This window comes from Vigna angularis, chromosome 1 (genome assembly GCF_016808095.1).
Source record: "Vigna angularis cultivar LongXiaoDou No.4 chromosome 1, ASM1680809v1, whole genome shotgun sequence".
Classification (NCBI taxonomy): domain Eukaryota; kingdom Viridiplantae; phylum Streptophyta; class Magnoliopsida; order Fabales; family Fabaceae; genus Vigna; species Vigna angularis.
The window spans coordinates 39011269-39028629 of NC_068970.1; the positions used below are offsets into that span (position 1 = coordinate 39011269).

Below are 17361 nucleotides of genomic sequence, written 5' to 3' on the forward strand. Positions count from 1 at the left end.
GACAATGAAATACAAAAAAAATCTTAGAATAATAATATTTACAAAATAAATAAAAACTACTTACAATAAAATTATAAAAATTATTTATACTTAATTTTATAATAATAATAATAATAATTTGTAATTTTCTATTATCATAAAAAAAAAGTGTGTTTTCACTGATTGTAATAAAAAGAGTTTAGAAAAAACATATTTTCTTAAATTAATGAATTTGCCAATGTTTTGTCTTAGACTATGTGTTTCAACTCGGGATGGCAAAAAAACCCGTACTTGCGGGTATCCGTAGATAAAATTCGCTACGGGTATTTAGTACCCGCGGGTAGCGGGTATTTTAATACCTGCTTGTTAACGGATCAGGTTCGAGTATCACACTATCCGTACCCGCGGGTATCCGCCACCCGTTAAAAAAATGAAATTACAATTTTATCCTTTAATTTTGTTTTTCTAACTTTTCAATTACTGTTCAATCTGCTCGGCCTAGCCCAAATCCCTGTTTTGTTTTTTCAAAACAGAATAAGGATCCCTTCTTAGGGTTTCTTCTTCAAATCAGAATAAGGAAAGCTGGCCCCCATTCCTCACCGAGTTGGCCGCCTTCTACCGCTCTGAACGAACCTGGATGCAGAGTATCAGGAGAACAAACCAAAGGGTCCTCTATGGGAGGAGATCTCATCCTCGATGAGGAAGCTCGGGTACAACCGAAACACGAAAAGGTGCAAAGAGAAGTGAGAGAACATCAACAAGTACTTTAAGAAAGTGAAGGAAAGCAACAAACAGAGACTGGAAGATTTGAAAACGTGCCCTTATTTCCACCAGCTGGATGCGCTGTACAGAGAGAAGAGCAAGGTAGAGGGCGTGGCGACAACGGTGAAGCTGGAAAGCACGGTGGCGCTGCTGATCGTGCAGCCGGCAAGCACGAAGAGGACGATGAAGGTGGTGGGAAATATGAGATAGTGGCGAACAAAACGAGTGGTGGTGGTAGGTCATAGAGAGTGCAGAGGTTGTCGGAGGAGGTGGTGGTGGCCATTAGGCTGCTTCCCTTTGTTTGAGTAGAAGAAACCCTAGTGGTTTCATATGTTTTTATCTGCTTATTATTTTAATTATTTCCTATTTTTGTTTCCTGCACCTTAGCTTGGATAATAATGCATAAACTATTAAAAACGGATATCCAACAGGTATCCGCAGATAGTGAAAAATCTACGGGTTTTTTTTATGCGGATATCCGACAAGTAGCGAAACGAGTAATAGATACAATTTTTATATGCGGGTCGGGTTTGGGTATCACTCTATCCGTGCCTGACCCGACCCGTTGCCATCCCTAGTTTCAAGAGATTTTCTCCACTTTTCTCCTTTGAAACATACATAGAAAACTCCCATTTTTCTTAAGAAGATTTTTTTTCTTTCACTGTTTCAAACTACCATTTTTTACTTTTTCAACGTAAAGACCATAAACTATTTGCATAAAAAAATTAAAATTAATTACAACGTTTAGAAATGATATTTCTATTTATAATCTTAATTGAAGAGTAAAAATAAGTTTGTATTTTGAGGTATTTAATATAAATGCTCTATTATTATTTTGATATTATTTTTATTAACAAATTGTTATATTATAATATTTTTTTGTAATAATTAATTTAAAATGTTAATTGTTAATTGAGTAAAAAATTTGAAGGCAAATATTTATTAAATTTTGAAAAATAAAATTGGAGCAAAACCGGTAGGAAAAATCAAGGAGTGGCGAACCCGGTTAATTTCTTTTGAAATGGTTGCTTTTATAACACGCTCTGATCGATAAAGAAGTTAAGAAACAAAACACACCTCTATTCTAGAGTCTCCTTGTGTCTGTAATTCTACCTTTTCTTTTCCCTCTCTGCCAATTTTAAACCGCCTCAAAAGAAAAAGTTAAATCAATTAATAAATAATAGGAATAAACAGTGGTATTACAATCTCTGAAAATCCAGACATAAAGTAGCCCGGAAACGGAGGGAGAGGGAAGAAAAAAGTGTGTACCCGAGAAAGGGAAAAAGATGCTCAAACTTTTCAACAGAGGCAGGGATAGCCCCGCCGACGCGTCCCCGCCCTCCTCCGCCGTCGCCGCGCCGTCTTCTTCGTCGGCATCTCCGGTCACCGGCCCCGCCAGGCCCATACGCCTCGTCTATTGCGATGAGAAGGGGAAGTTCCGCATGGATCCAGAAGCCGTCGCTACGCTACAACTGGTCAAGGAGCCCATCGGCGTCGTCTCCGTCTGCGGTCGTGCACGGCAGGGCAAGAGTTTCATCTTGAATCAGGTAATTATTCAATTCGAGGGAAAATCTCGTCGCTGTTGGAGTTTAGGGTTTTTGAGTGTAGTGTTGCATTTAGTAGTTAGGGTTTTGATGCTTTGATGCCTGTTCCTTGCGATAACCGTAGATTGTTCAGTGGAAATGGTGTTTATGATACAGTATCGGCTTATGTAAGTATTGCATATCTGGTTTTGATCAATTTTGGGACAAATGTCGGTTTTCTTGTTGTGGTCGTGGTGATGTTATAAAGTAACTTCAACGCTAAATTCGAAACCTACTTGGAAGGTTTGGGGACTGTCCTTGATTGGCTAGTAGTTCAGTGACTACAGTGGAAAGTGTGGTTTTGTGATTGTGAGAGTGTCTGCTCGTTTGCGTATCGTGTGCAGCATTTAGTATGTGGATTTTGCTTCCCTTTGGTTTCGAGTTGTATGTGGAAGATAAATACTTTCATACTTCTTTCGGTGCCATTGGATTTTTTACTTAGTGGGAGTAATTTTTTGTGTATGCGTACTTTTTATTCAATATATTTTGAATATTCTTTCCGCCTCTAAATTCCTCCGAATAAAAGTTGAATCAGCACTTGGTAAAGATGAACAACTGGTTTGCTTCAACACTCAGTTTTATTTCTGCGAGTCTTGAAATATACTTACGTTTATAACATTATTTTGTTATTATAATGTGTACTTTTGATTTTGGGCTTATGTTTTTTTTTATTTTTTTTTATTTCAGCTATTAGGAAAGAGTAGTGGATTTCAAGTTGCGTCAACACATCGGCCTTGTACCAAAGGGCTTTGGTTGTGGAGTACACCTTTGAAAAGGACTGCTCTTGATGGAACAGATTATAATCTCCTGCTATTAGACAGTGAAGGAATAGATGCTTATGATCAAACAGTCAGTTTTTCAGCTTTCGAATCGAATATTCTTTTTCACATGTATGTAGTCGATCTCTAAACTTTGCTAACTTGTCTTACTCAGCAATTTGTTTACTACGCAGGGAACATACAGTACCCAGATATTCTCACTGGCAGTTCTTTTGTCTAGCATGTTCATTTATAACCAGGTTGGCATGGCTTATTCAAACCTATACATTCTTTCTAGCATGTTCATTTGTTCCTTGGTTTTGTTCCAATTTCAATTTGATTCTCTTACAACATGAAACTTTGTTCGCTGTTTTCCAACTTTTGTGGATTTCTTTCTGAAATTGGAATGCTGATTTCACAAATTTTTTCCAGATGGGTGGTATTGATGAGGCTGCCTTGGATCGTCTTTCCCTGGTCACCCAAATGACAAAGCATATTCGTGTTAGAGCAGCTGGAGGAAAGACTTCTGCATCTGAGCTAGGACAATTTTCCCCAATTTTTGTTTGGCTTTTAAGGGTAGGTTGTGTACATATGTTGGGCAAAAGTGTCAAAATATTGTAGCTTTGGTGGTATCTTAGTAGAGTGTAACTTTATTGTACATTCTCACTTTTTACTTCATTAATTTGTCAACCCTCATACTTGCAGGACTTTTATTTGGACCTTACAGAAGATAACAGAAAAATAACACCCCGTGATTATCTGGAAATTGCCTTGAGGCCAGTTGAAGGGAGTGGAAGAGATATAGCAGCTAAAAATGAGGTACCTTTCTGCTTCCCTTTTTAGGTATTCATAGATGCTATTTAATTATTATTTCATTTTAGGATTCTTATTAATTATGCTAGTAGTCTTATGTGTTGGGCCTTCAATGATAATGTACACATTCTCCTTGTGTTGTCATTTCTTCTTTCAATAATTGTATTTTCAGTAATGTTGGAAGTCCACTTCTAACAAGTAACATTATTAAGTAGAGAAGCTCAAAGGAATAAGACCGATTATTGAATGAAGGTACTTAAGATTAGAAAAGAGAAAATATATTTTTGGAGGGCTTGAAAGACCCCTCTTATGATCTTCTATTTATAGTGATAGAAATTTGATACAATGAGAAGATGAAAGATCAAAAGAGTCCATTAGACTTCTAGGTACAAAACTAGGTACAACTCATAGGTATAGTAGGAGGCTTTACACCCAGATGATGCTTTCAAAATTGTGGGTGAGGATCATGGAAAACTAATGGAGAGCATTTAGGGAACCATACTCTGAAGACAAAAGATCCCGAGAGGGATGAAACAAGTCATTGGTGAAAACAAAGGGTTGCAACGGTCAGAGGCCTGAAGAAATTACAGAGTGAAGCACTTGATGAATTTCGACAATCAATCAAGAAGGTGGAACTACCCATGTTCATGGGAGATGATCCTGCGGGGTGGATAACCAGAGTGGAAGTTTATTTTCAAGTGCAAGAGACCAATTATCAGTTTAGATCAACTTAGGGTGGAACCATATACTTCTTCAATTCTTTGATGAACAAGGAAGATGATTTATCATGGGAGCAATTCAAACAAGCCTTGTTGGATAATACTGTTACTATTGTGGTGTTCTTCTCTAATATATGGTGATTCCCCATTTAGTGAGTTAATTTTAATTGAGTTAATGCTTATATAATCTTGTAAACTTACGAATATACGCACTCCAATGCCTTAATAATTGACTAGGCTTATTCTTTACTAACTTGTTTAATAAGAAATTCTTAAAAATTCTTAGATTAAACCATCAGATTGTGGGTCTTGAAAGTAATTTTTGACTCTGAATCAATTGGTGTATTATTAATCTTCTACTCTTGATAAAATTTTTGTTTGATTTGTGGTTCGTTTGGGATAACAACTCTCGATCTTTAGACTTGTACAAGAAGTTGATAATATTTTGGGTTTAGATATTGGGCTTCGAGTTCACTTAGAACAAGAAACTTACCACTACCCCACTACTCCTAAGCAATAGAGTAGAAAATAACTACTTTTATCCTTATATATAAACCTCCACACTATCATCTAGCTATACACATTGAATATTTCTAGCCTAAGTCTCATTTTAGATTTAATAGGAACATTTTGGCACCCACCAAGGAACTCGATTAAACACTCCCCACACATATCTTTTATTTGATAATTTCATTTTCTCCCATGTTAGCCACATAGGAGAAGTGGATTGTAGCCATTCATTCACTAAAAGTCCCCATTGCCTCACCTCAAATGGTCATCATCAATGGTGCTCCCAATCACAAACGTTGCCATGATGTTGGGTATTGCATTTGTCAGTGGGGGCATGTCATCTCGAGCACAATTGCTTCGATATGAGGAAAGTGCTATGTGGACTGAAATTGCAGTAAAGCCAATGACGACTATATTTTGAATGAGGTGCAACGCAATTTCAATAGTTTTCCTAAAGATGGTTTTCTCTACTGCACCTTTTGCAATGCATAGGAAGAAGGACTCAAAAGGAGTTCGCAATGGGACTGTTTGATGCTCTAGGTCCACTCCTTGTCCCATGTAACACATTTCAAATACTTTAAGGAAGTAGTTTATTTCAGTTTTTCCTCTAAGTTATTCACATCCTCTTTCCATTAATTTATAATATAAAACATATAATTATTATAATATAAAACATAATTATTATAATGTCAAAATATAATTATACTTTAAAATTATGGTTATGAAACATTAATTTATAACTAAGCAGTTATTATTACTATTGCTCATTTAGTATTTATTTAATAACTGTAAAAGTATATTTTCTTTTATCAATTACTTCTACAAATAATTTTACTGCTCAATACTTTGAAGTGTTAGTTAGCTCTTAATTATTAATTAATTTTTGGTTTAATTAATCCAAAGGTTCCCATTTTTGGTTGGAAGTCGCAGATCAATCTCTCAATTTTTTTTTTCTCAATTGGGTTTGATATTTTGAAAAATTGAAGCAATGTAACTCTTGTCATTAAATTGGCTAAATGACCTTAAAAAATAAGTGACGTGGCATATGTGATATGGAGTTTGGTTTTTTAAAAAATGAAAATTGGTTTGACTAGCCAACACAATCAATAACAAAAATGGAGATTGCCAAGTCACCACCTGTAAAAACCTTGCGACGCCACAACCAAGATCGACCTATTGCATATTGAACCTCTCTAAAGCATGAAACCTAACCAAACACACTCTCACAACAAAATACAAAGATGAATGAAAGAATTCTGTTATTTCAGAACGAATAAGCACTCTACATTGAATGGGTTGGGAGCATAACCTCCTTGGTTGAGAGCATAACCTCTCTGTACAGGCTAAAGACCTGACTTTACACAAAATATACTTGATACCCTCTACAGAGTTACAAGAGCTCTATTTATAGCAGCTCTGACCCGCTCCCCCTTTTACAACCGACACCCATACCCTTAACTTCTAAACCCAATCTATCCTATTATCCTATATCCTAACGTTACATCCCTTTGCAGAACAACCTTGTTCTCAAGGTTGGAACCCAAAAGCTTGATCTCTTGGCTCCTCTTCATCTTCTTGTTATCATATGAAGGGAACCCACTGGCTACTGCCCACCAATTTAGGTCTGGAGGCTTGGGTGGTGGTCGAAATAAGAAACAAAATTTATGGGACCATCTTTGCGTCTTCATTATTTCCTTGAAGGTGAGGAGCTTCCTATTCTTCCCTGTAAAATAACTTCTTTTACCACTCGGCTCACATTCCCATGCCTTTCTATCGTTCGATTCCTTCCCCCTGCCTTCAACCGTTTGGTTCGTGTTGGTTTTCTTCCTCTGCTCATCCCCCAAGCTCACTTGGTACGGTTGGGTATCCTCCATGGGTAAACCCAGTTCCTCCACCAGTCCCTTGCCTATGAAATTGGGGCTCGCTCCTTTGTCGATCAACATCAAACCCATTCAGCCCCCTATCAAACCGTGCAACTTCATCGTTTGTGGTTGAGTGAGGCCTCCAGCCGAGAAAGCAGACATCTCCATATGCTTCTGGTTTAATTTTGTCTCAGCTCCCGCAGTCTCCACCTCTTCATCCTCCTCAGCCTTCATTCTAATTGTAAGCTTGTTCGACCAATTACTGAGAGACTGTTTGGACTGTAAGGCCGTTCGGCCTTTGAATGTAACTGTAAGACCGTTCGGCCAATGACTAGGAGACCGTTTTGAGTGTAAAACTATTCGGCCTTTGACTGGAACTGTAATACCGTTTGGTTCCTCCCGTCCTTTCACGTTCGGATTCGGCGGTTCTCTCCCGTTCGGGTCCATCAGTCCTCTTCTGTGTGAATCTGGCAAGTTGTTCAGTACTGACCCCACACTTTCAGTGACTCCCGATCTTCCTGGGTGATTAGCCTCGGACAGTGTCACCTCTCTGCTCGGTTGTCCCCAAGACGACTGGTCTTCAATCCCGCTCCCGTTCCCTACCTTTTCGCCTCCCTGGAATTCTTCAACATTCTTTGCAAACCACATCGCCATTGTCCCCGTCTGTTTCGATGCCGCTAAACGCATAACAAGGGTTCTAAACCTTACGTTCTGTTTCTCCTTCCAGGCTCTAAACCAGTAGCCTGCACTGCCCTCCATGCTTATGTACGTGAGCCGCACTTTCTCCTCCTCCGCTACTCCTTGAAGCTCGAAAAACCTCTCCGCCTTATTGATCCAGTTTAGCGGGTCTAGCCCTTTGAAAGTGGGTAATTCACCCCTCTTCCGCCATTGATTGTGCCCCTTCGGATGTTCGCCACGCACTCTCCCTCCAATATCCTCCTCGCGCTGTTGTTGGTTCCCGTTTGCGGAAGCCTGACTTCCATCTGATGGTCCTTCGTTGGTGTGAGCCCGCGCCCCCATCATCTTCATTATTTCTTGCAAGTCCCGGCGCACTGCGGCAGATTCCGCCTTCATCCCTTCCATCGTAATCTTCAGAGCCTCTAATCGTCCCTCCGTGCTTCCCTCCAACTTTGATTTGCCCCCAATTTGGATCCGGCAGTTTCTTGATTACTTCTTGATCCCTTAGGATAACCAGCAGCTCTTCTATTGAAATGACAACCCTCTGGCCGCTTCTCAAAACGGCAGGTCGGACCAATTTGTTAGGTTTCTAAGTCTGAAACCTAACCAAACACACTCTCACACAACAGAACACAAAGATGAATGAAAGAGTTCTCTTATTTCAGAACTAATAAGCACTGTACGATGGGTTGGGAGCATAACCTCCCTGGTTGAGAGCATAACCTCTCTCTACAGGCTAAAGACCTGACTTTACACAAAATATACGCGATACCCTCTATAGAGTTACAAGAGCTCTATTTATAGCAGCTCTGACCCGCTCCCCCTTTTACAATCGACACCCATACCCTACTTCTAAACCCAATCTATCCTATCATCCTTTATCCTAACACCTCGCGACCAAGTCAAATCTCCATTTGACTTGGCCACCACGTGAACAAGCAAGTGTCGTTTCTCACACCTCTGATTTATCCTATTGCGTCCCTATAACAAAACCGAGGCAGAGACACCACTACACTGTCACACTGTGATAGTGCTGCCAAGAACATCAGTGATAGAAAGAAGAAGCGAAAGAACCCCCTCCATTCGCGATAACTCTGAAAATGCGAAACCTCCACGACCCTCGATAACGATAAGCATTGTCGCAAAACATCTTCTTGCCTCTTTCTAGCATCAAAGCACCACGAAGATATGAAAAATGATGTTGAAATCCAACACCACACCCAACACCACACCTGTTTTGATCACGAGTAACAACCTCGCCACTCATCCACTCATAAATCCATAAGCCTCAGATTGAGAAATCCAGAAACCTTCATTATACCAGATCGCATGATAGACTTGCGATAACAACTCCCAGCACCGTGAGTGCCTCTTACTGTTGCAAGCCACAAGGTTCTCCACATTGTGAGAGAAGAAGCAATGCACCCGAGTTGGTTTGCTCCATTGCAAAACAAAACAATGCACCCGAGTTGGATTGCTCCACCATTGCAAAATGAAAAAAGAATAAAATTGGGAATTTTTGATTTTGCATAGAAATTAGGATTTTCCAATTGTTTGGCCATGTTCAAAACTCACAAGACAAGAGAAGCTTCAGTGGACTAGTGGTAGTGATTTCTAAAGTTAGGATTTCTAAAGTTAGGGTTTCTAAAGTTAGGGTTTGGCACAGTGGTGGCTTGTGATAAAGATGGAGATTGAAGATGCAAGATAGTGTGTTTCTTCCAATCTTATTTTAAAAAAATGAAATTCCATGTCACTACTATTCACTGAGCCACATCCTTTAAAATATCCATAATAGCGTGTCATCTCTGTTTTTTTAATGTTGTTTAGCCAATTTAACAGCAAGGGTTACATTGCTTCAATTTTTCAAAATTAGGGACCTAATTGAGACAAAAAGAATAGAGAGACTCATTTGCGACTTCCAACCAAAAATAGAAACCTTTGGAATGATTAAACCTTTTTTTATTTTATTTTTGTGAAATAACATTTTCAAAAAGTTCTTCCATATTTACAAGTATTTTATTATTTGCTTATTTATTGATAGTCATTTATTTAAAATTTTACTTAATAATGTTTATTTTATTGATTAATATATAGAGAAAATACAACATATTTGTTTTTAACAATTTATATTAAAACATTTAGTCATTTTCTTAATCATTTAAATGAGTATTATTTTATTTTGTAATAAAGACAATATGTGTGCATCTCTAATTTCAATTATGCAATTATAGTCAAATATCATTCATCGTGTTTAACCCAATTTAGGGTGCTCCTATAATCATCTGGCGACTGACAGGCAAAACAGCCCACTGGTCAAATAGTTTGTGCTATATGTTTATGCTAAAACCATGACACTAGCCGATGCTATATGCCTGTGCTAAAGCCTCTCAGCAGACGGGCTTGTGCTATATGCCTATGTTAAAGCCTCTCGGAAACATGACGATTAACCCCAAAAAGCCCATGTGGTCAAATAGTCGTGGTATACATTTATGCTAAAGCCTCTCGGCACTGTGACGATTAGCCTGTGCTATACGCATGTGCTAAAGCCTCTCACTAACATGATGATTAGCCGGTGCTAAAGCCTCTCGGCAACAAGACAATTGGCCTATGCTATACGGCTATGCTAAAGCGTCTCTACACCATGACTATTAGCTTGTGCTAAAGCCTCTCAACACCATGACAATTACTCGTATTGTATGCCTATGTTAAAGCCTCTCAGCACCATGACGATTAGCTCGTGCTATATGCCTATGCTAATGTTTTCTAAAGTGCACCAACAAACTTCTTGCAGAGATTAATGCCTTTTAACATGATACCGATATCTCGTGCTATTACTTATGCTAACATTGCCTTGGTGCAAATAGATCTTCACTCTAGGCAACTGATAAGTTGAAACTTGTACCTGTCCATAATTCAAGTATTTTTAGACTTTTCACCTTGAAGGATTGAGCCTAGGGGTTGTGGTCCATTCAGGATAACAACTCTCACCCGTTAGACTAGTACAAGAAGTTGATAATATTTTGAGGTTTAGATATGGGGCTTGGAGCTCACTTAGAACAAGAAACCTACCACTACCCTGCTACTCCTAAGCAATAGAGTAGAAAATAACTGCTTTTATCCCTATAAATAAACCTCTACACTATCACTAAGGGATATACGTATTGAAGGTTTCTAGCCTAAGTCTCCGTTTAGATTTAGCTGAAACAATTTGTATTCTTCCATGTAGGGAATGTTTTCCAACAAGATTTTGTTCTATGGTTATTTTCTGAATCTATATTTCCCTTTTAGTTCCTGTCATTGTGAGTTACAAACTATAATTTTTTTAAAATAAATTTGCAAGTTCGTTAGTTACATTGGAAAATTGCAAAATTATTTTTCTGACAAAATTAAACAACAGATTCGAGATTCCATTCGGGCTTTGTTCCCAGACAGGGAATGCTTCACTCTTGTGCGACCTTTGAACAACGAAAATGATCTACAGCGCCTGGATCAGATATCAGTAAGTAACCAATCAGCTGACATTCTTTTGTTGTCACTTTGTTGCATCTTTTAACTTATGATATTTTATATTATGCAGCTTGGAAAATTAAGGCCTGAATTTCGATCTGGCCTTGATGCTTTGACAAAGTTTGTTTTTGAGAGAACAAGGCCAAAACAAGTTGGGGCAACTATGATGACTGGACCTGTCTTGGTTGGAATAACGGAATCTTATTTGGATGCGCTCAACCATGGGGCTGTGCCTACAATTTCTTCTTCCTGGCAGGTTAATATTTAATCTTCAAATTATTACTGTAACTGACTTGAGTTAGAGAGGAACAGGTTTAGCTGTATCACATGAAGAATGATAGAGAATTCACTGGACATGTTTAAGGTTTTAGTTTGGTCAAATTGGTAATAAAATGTCATTTTAGTGGCTTGTTACAATTGCCTAATATAATTTTTAACCATCCAAGGAAATAAGATGCTTGAGAAAATTTTACGTGCTCATAAATCATAATTGACAGTATCTTGAAGTTGATGTTCAACTGATAGGAAAATTTCCTTTTATTAATTGTTCTAAATTGTATGCTGCTTTTATCCCCTCTCTTTTGATATGAATGATTACTTTTTTAATACATTTGAAGTAAATTTTGAGGTTACCTACAAAAATGTCATTTGTTCTTTTTACCTAGTGTATTTTATCTGATAATAAAAGGAGTAACGTGACATTATTCAGAGGTTTTTGTAAAATAGTTTGTTAGAATATGGGAAAGAAAATGTGAAAATATTTTAGCATGCCATTTGTTCTTGACGTTTTTGTTTGCGAAAGTATTGCTTTTATACTTCAATTCTTGTTGTCTTGCAGAGTGTCGAAGAAGCTGAGTGTCGTCGGGCATATGATTCTGCTACCGATGTTTATATGTCTTCTTTTGAGCGGTCAACGGCCCCTGAGGAAGTGAGTAATTTATTCTATCTGCTCAAGGTAAATAATGATTATAGTTCTCGTCCTTTCTAATAGTAATGCTTGTTTGTTAGGGTGCTTTGAGGGAAGCACATGAACTAGCAGTTCAAAAGTCAATGGCTGCTTTTAATGCTAGTGCTGTAGGAGTTGGTTCAGCCAGGAAGAAATATGAGGACCTACTTTTGAGATTCTTCAAAAAGGCATTTGAGGTATTGTGTGTGTCAGATCATATGTGGAATTAACTGATAAACTTAATGTGAATAAGTTATGTGCATATTATCTTATAATTTGTTGCGTCAGGTGTTTTGTCTCCCCCTCCCCTCTTTTTGTGGTTGGGGAAAATGACCCCTCCCCTCATTTGCTTATAATTTCTTGAACGGTTTTGTATTAATATTGTAATATATAACTTTTACCCCTTCTGATCCCTCTGGTCTTGTTGAATGAACCATGTAGCTTATCTACTTTAGAAAGCAGAGGCAAAAATTTAAGGCCATAAGCTACCTGAATGCATCTCATGTTGTTGAATGAACCATCTAGCTTATCTACTTTAGAAAGCAGAGGCAAAAATTTAATAGGCTATGGAGAGGAGACAAAATTTGTTTGCGTACTTGTTTAAAATATAAGATCTTATTTGGTTAGGTTTTTTTTTCCTCTTTTGTTGAACATCGTTTAGTGCATGTTGCATTGTATTAAAGTTTTATTGAATCATTGGTAAGTGAAGATAACCTGTTATTGCATTTAGGGAAAATGTATACAATGAATTCTTTATTTATAAGTTACGATAACAATATTCAGTCGTGATTATTTAAATCCATTTTGGTCAAGGCTTAATGACAGTTTTGGGTCTCAATTTTTTAAGCTAATTAAGTCAGTTTTAAAATAAAGTAATTTTGGTCCTTCCCTTTGTTTATGATAGATTTGGGATATGAAATAGTTTTAGAAGTTCATCAGAAGTCATAATTAGTGGAATCTTGATAAAGATTCATTCCAATGAAATCAGCAAAGGGATTGGTAGTTCTAAAAGTATGCTATCCTAGACATGGAGGTACCCTTAATCACATGGTACAAATTAAATGGATCTAAAGTGCAATTTAAGTTTTTTGTATGTGTCTGTACGTACACCTACCATTTTGTCATGGTAAATCTGTATGCAATTGTCTGTTCATTTGAGGGTTGGGGTTGGTACAGTGCTACAGTGCTTTCTGTCGTATTAGATGTTACTAATGTATTGGTTAACAGGATTATAGGAGGAATGCATTCATGGAGGCAGATCTGCAGTGCTCAAATGCCATACAGTCTATGGAAAAGAGGCTGAGGGCAGCTTGTAATGCTTCTGATGCAAAGATTGATAATGTTGCTAAGGTAACTGTTGTGCTCCTAATGGCAAATATAGATCATGACTGTTGCAAAAATAAGGCAGCTTTGTTGAAATGACAAGTTCCTATAATGTATTTTTGATGCAGGTTCTTGATGCTCTTTTATCTGAATATGAAAAAACTATTCAAGGTCCAGGAAAGTGGCACAAACTTGCTGTTTTCTTGCAACGAAGGTTTGTTAAAATGTCTTTCTGCCAAAATTTCTGTTTGTCACCAGTGGCTTTTTCTAAATTAATTTTCGTGTTGCTGCTGTCAACAGTTTTGAAGGCCCCATAGTTGACCTTACCAAGAGGCTAATAGCTAAAGTTGAATCAGAAAAGAGTTCTCATGCTTTACAATGTCGGTTGATTGAAGATAAGATGGCACTTTTAATGAAACGGCTGGAAGCCAGCGAAGGTGAAAAATCTGATTACATTAAGAGATATGAGGATGCCATCAAAGATAAGAAGAAATTAACTGATGAATATATGAATCGCATAACTGATCTGCAATCTAGTCGTCGATTACTGGACGAAAGGTACTCTGGTTTATTGAAAACACTAGATTCTACCAAGCAGGAATCCATGGATTGGAAAAGAAAATATGAGCAAGTCTTATCGAGGCAGAAAGCTGAAGAAGATCAAGCTAGTTCTGAAATAGCAGCTCTCAAATCTCGAAGTGGTGCTGCTGAAGCAAGGTTGGCAGCAGCAAAGGAACAAGCTCAGTCTGCTCAAGAGGAGGCAGAGGAATGGAAGCGAAAGTATGATATTGCCGTTAGAGAAGCAAAGTCTGCTTTAGAGAAAGCATCTATTGTGCAGGAGCGCACAAACAAGCAGACACAGCTCAGGGAAGATGCTTTAAGAGAAGAATTTTCTGGAACTTTGGCTGAAAAAGTGCGCTCTCCCCCTTGAGATTCCTGCTCATTTCTTTTATATCTTTCACTTAGTATTGCTATTACATAAAGAGATCTGTAATGGTTTGCAAACTTGAGTTCTTATCTTTTACTCATTTCTAACTATGCAGGAAGACGAAATAAGAGAGAAAACCGCCAAAATTGATCATGCTGAGAAGTGTTTAGCAACCCTGAATTTAGAATTGAAGGTGAGATTCTTGGCTTCTAAGAAGTGTCCCACAGGGCCTAATCAAGTGCTCTCAGTACGACAAGATTTATGTTGTGCATGTGTATAATAAAATCTGGTTTATATACTTGATACTTGTGTATTTCTTTTATTGTGGCCGTGAACCTGGAAGGCTACTTAGCTTCTCTGTCTTTTTACTCTATTGATTTTTGATCTTATGTTACATCTTCACTCAACCACTTGACTAGGAATTGTATATGGATGTTAAGACCATAGAATTCTACACTCAGTTATGTGCATGTTTACTCTTTTTGGGACTAAGTGCGTTATCTGATCTTGCAGGCTGCTGAGTCAAAGATAAGAAGTTATGATACTGAAATATCATCACTGAGGATCGAAATTAAAGAGTTGACTGAGAAGTTGAAAATTGAAAATGGTAGGGCCCAATCATATGAGAGGGAAGCTATGGTTTTTCAGCAGGAGAAGAACCATCTAGAACAGAAGTACCAGACTGAGTTTAAAAGATTTGATGAGGTCCAGGAAAGGTGTAAAATTGCTGAAAAAGAAGCTGCCAGGGCTACTGAAGTGGCTGATAAAATGCGGGCAGAAGCAGGCATGGCTCAGAAGGAGAAGAGTGAGATGCAGAGACTGGCAATGGAAAGACTAACGCAGATTGAGAGGGCTGAGAGGAGAATTGAAAGTTTGGGGAGGGAGAAGGATAATTTGGAAGCTGAATTACAAAGAGTACGGGATTCGGAGAAGGATGCACTTACCAGAGCTGTGAAACTAGAGGGAAAGGTGCAACAGAGAGAGAAGGATTTAGAAGCCCTTTTGGATAAAGACAAGACCCACAGGCGCAATAGTGCGCAAATTCTCGAACAACTTCTTGAAACAGAACGTGAAGCACATGCACAGGCAAATAACCGGGCTGAGGCTCTCTCTCTGCAGCTACAATCTGCACAAGCCAAAATTGATTCTCTCCATCAAGAGCTGACTAAATTTCGACTGAATGAAACTGCATTTGACGGTAAGCTAAACACTGTTTCCCATGGTAAACGTATGAGGGTAGATGACGACTTTGGTGATGACATGGATGTAAGCCCAAGAATAGCAAAGGTAACCAAGAGAACTAGGAGTACATCCAGTCCTCTTAAGTACACACAACCAGAAGATGGTGGTTCCATCTTTGAGGGTGCCGAAGAAAATCTTAGTCAGCGAAGTGAGGAGGATTATAGAAAGTTTACGGTCCAGAAGCTTAAACAAGAGCTGACAAAACACAACTATGGTGATCAACTGCTCCGGTTGAAGAATCCGAACAAGAAAGATATCATTGCTTTGTATGAGAAATGTGTTCTTCAGAAGTCGTAGCAAATTTTTGCCGTATCTGGGTTGGTCTGAATCTCATGCATTCCTTGGTTGTTGACATTAGACTAGAAATATTGTGATAGTGACCGAGTGGTTTTACATTTTTGGGTGTGTTTGCTTGAGTTTACCAGCAATGATTATTATCATACAGGCCATACTGAATTTGGATGGCCCGATCTTTTATTTGTTGATTGGATCAGTCAGTTGTGTTTAGATCTGTATAGTTTTTTATTTTTGTATTTATATTAACATTGCATGCATATTAGATGAGTTACATTTAGATTGAAACTAACTTGTGTGCCCAATTTTATGGACTGATTGTTTTTGAAGCAGATTGAACATAATTGATGAATGCAATTATGCGCTCTTCTGGATACATTTCCGTTGCACTTGGCCTTTTGAGCAATGCCGTCTACTCTAATAAAATGAATTTGAATAAATTATAAAGCACTAATAAAATGAATTTGAATAAATTATAAAGCATGAGGATTGTTATTTGGAATGAATTGGGCTTTTAGAGAAAAACTAACATCACGTGAAAAATGAATTTTTTATTCATTCTATCAATTTGTTTTTTATTTATTTATAAGGGTTAAAAATATTCTTACATAAATTATATATTTTGATCTCTAAATTTTAAATTATAGTTTTTTAAACTCAAATGTATTAAATACTTTTTGTGTCAAATATATTTTTAAAGATGATGTTTGAGTTGTATGTATTCTTTTGAACATTCTAGTTTAAATTTAAGGTTTAATCATTTCAGACATCTCTATTTTAGTAGGATCATTTTAAATAAATCATTGTATTTTTTTTATCTCAGTTAAGTTTATGTTTATGTAAAATTGAGTCAATTAGAGTCTTACTTTGTTAATTATGACGTTGTAGTGAGGCAGGATACTGACAATATGAAATATATGTGGTAGAATTACGTGAAATTTAATTATTTTAAATTTTAAAAAACTATCCCCCTTCTTTCTCGGATTCATCGTCTTTCTCTTATTCGTTTTTCCTCCATTAATTCTTCCATTACTATGATTTGTCTTGACAACATCGTAACTTTTACTTCTTCATAGTGTGGGAAGAACAATTGTGTCCATTTTTATTTGTTTTATTGTGAAACTGAAAATAAAGAAAAATTGGAAGGCTCGTTGGAACTGTAATGCTTATGATATGTGTGATGAAAATGTTATTAGAGATTTCGAGCTTGAGTGCGGAGCCATGTAAAGAAGAAACTCTTGTAGTAACAATGTTTGAGATCAGAAAATACAGGGATATGATTTGCTGATTGCGTAATGCGCCAAAAATACAGGGAAGCCAAAAATACAGGAAATCTGGCATTTTCAGATTTAGCTTGTGCTGGTTTTCTTGTTACTAAGGAAGGAGACTTTCTTGAACTCATGGATCAACCACTTTTGGACAGTACGATCGTCCCTGGTGAGCCCGGTGGTGTCTAC

At 37.5% G+C, this 17361-nt stretch overlaps 1 protein-coding gene across 1 annotated transcript; it reads left to right on the forward strand.

Moving 5' to 3' along the window:
- The first annotated feature begins 1831 nt into the window (after positions 1-1831).
- On the forward strand, positions 1832-16117 carry LOC108345942 (uncharacterized). Its single transcript, XM_052874074.1, has 14 exons — positions 1832-2288; positions 3012-3173; positions 3277-3342; positions 3515-3658; positions 3788-3901; positions 11062-11163; positions 11242-11427; positions 12010-12099; positions 12180-12314; positions 13345-13467; positions 13569-13654; positions 13741-14353; positions 14484-14561; positions 14882-16117. The coding sequence occupies exons 1-14, from the start codon at positions 2028-2030 to the stop codon at positions 15905-15907; spliced, it is 3186 nt and encodes a 1061-aa protein (XP_052730034.1). The 5' UTR covers positions 1832-2027; the 3' UTR covers positions 15908-16117.
- The last annotated feature ends 1244 nt before the right edge of the window (positions 16118-17361 follow it).

Excerpts from the sequence above, each read along its gene's own strand:
- LOC108345942 (XM_052874074.1), top strand. The coding sequence starts at position 2,028 with ATGCTCAAACTTTTCAACAGAGGCAGGGATAGCCCCGCCGACGCGTCC. Across the intron at positions 12,100-12,179 it reads GGTCAACGGCCCCTGAGGAA|GGTGCTTTGAGGGAAGCACA; the intron begins GTGAGTAATTTA and ends CTTGTTTGTTAG. Across the intron at positions 13,468-13,568 it reads AGATTGATAATGTTGCTAAG|GTTCTTGATGCTCTTTTATC; the intron begins GTAACTGTTGTG and ends TTTTTGATGCAG.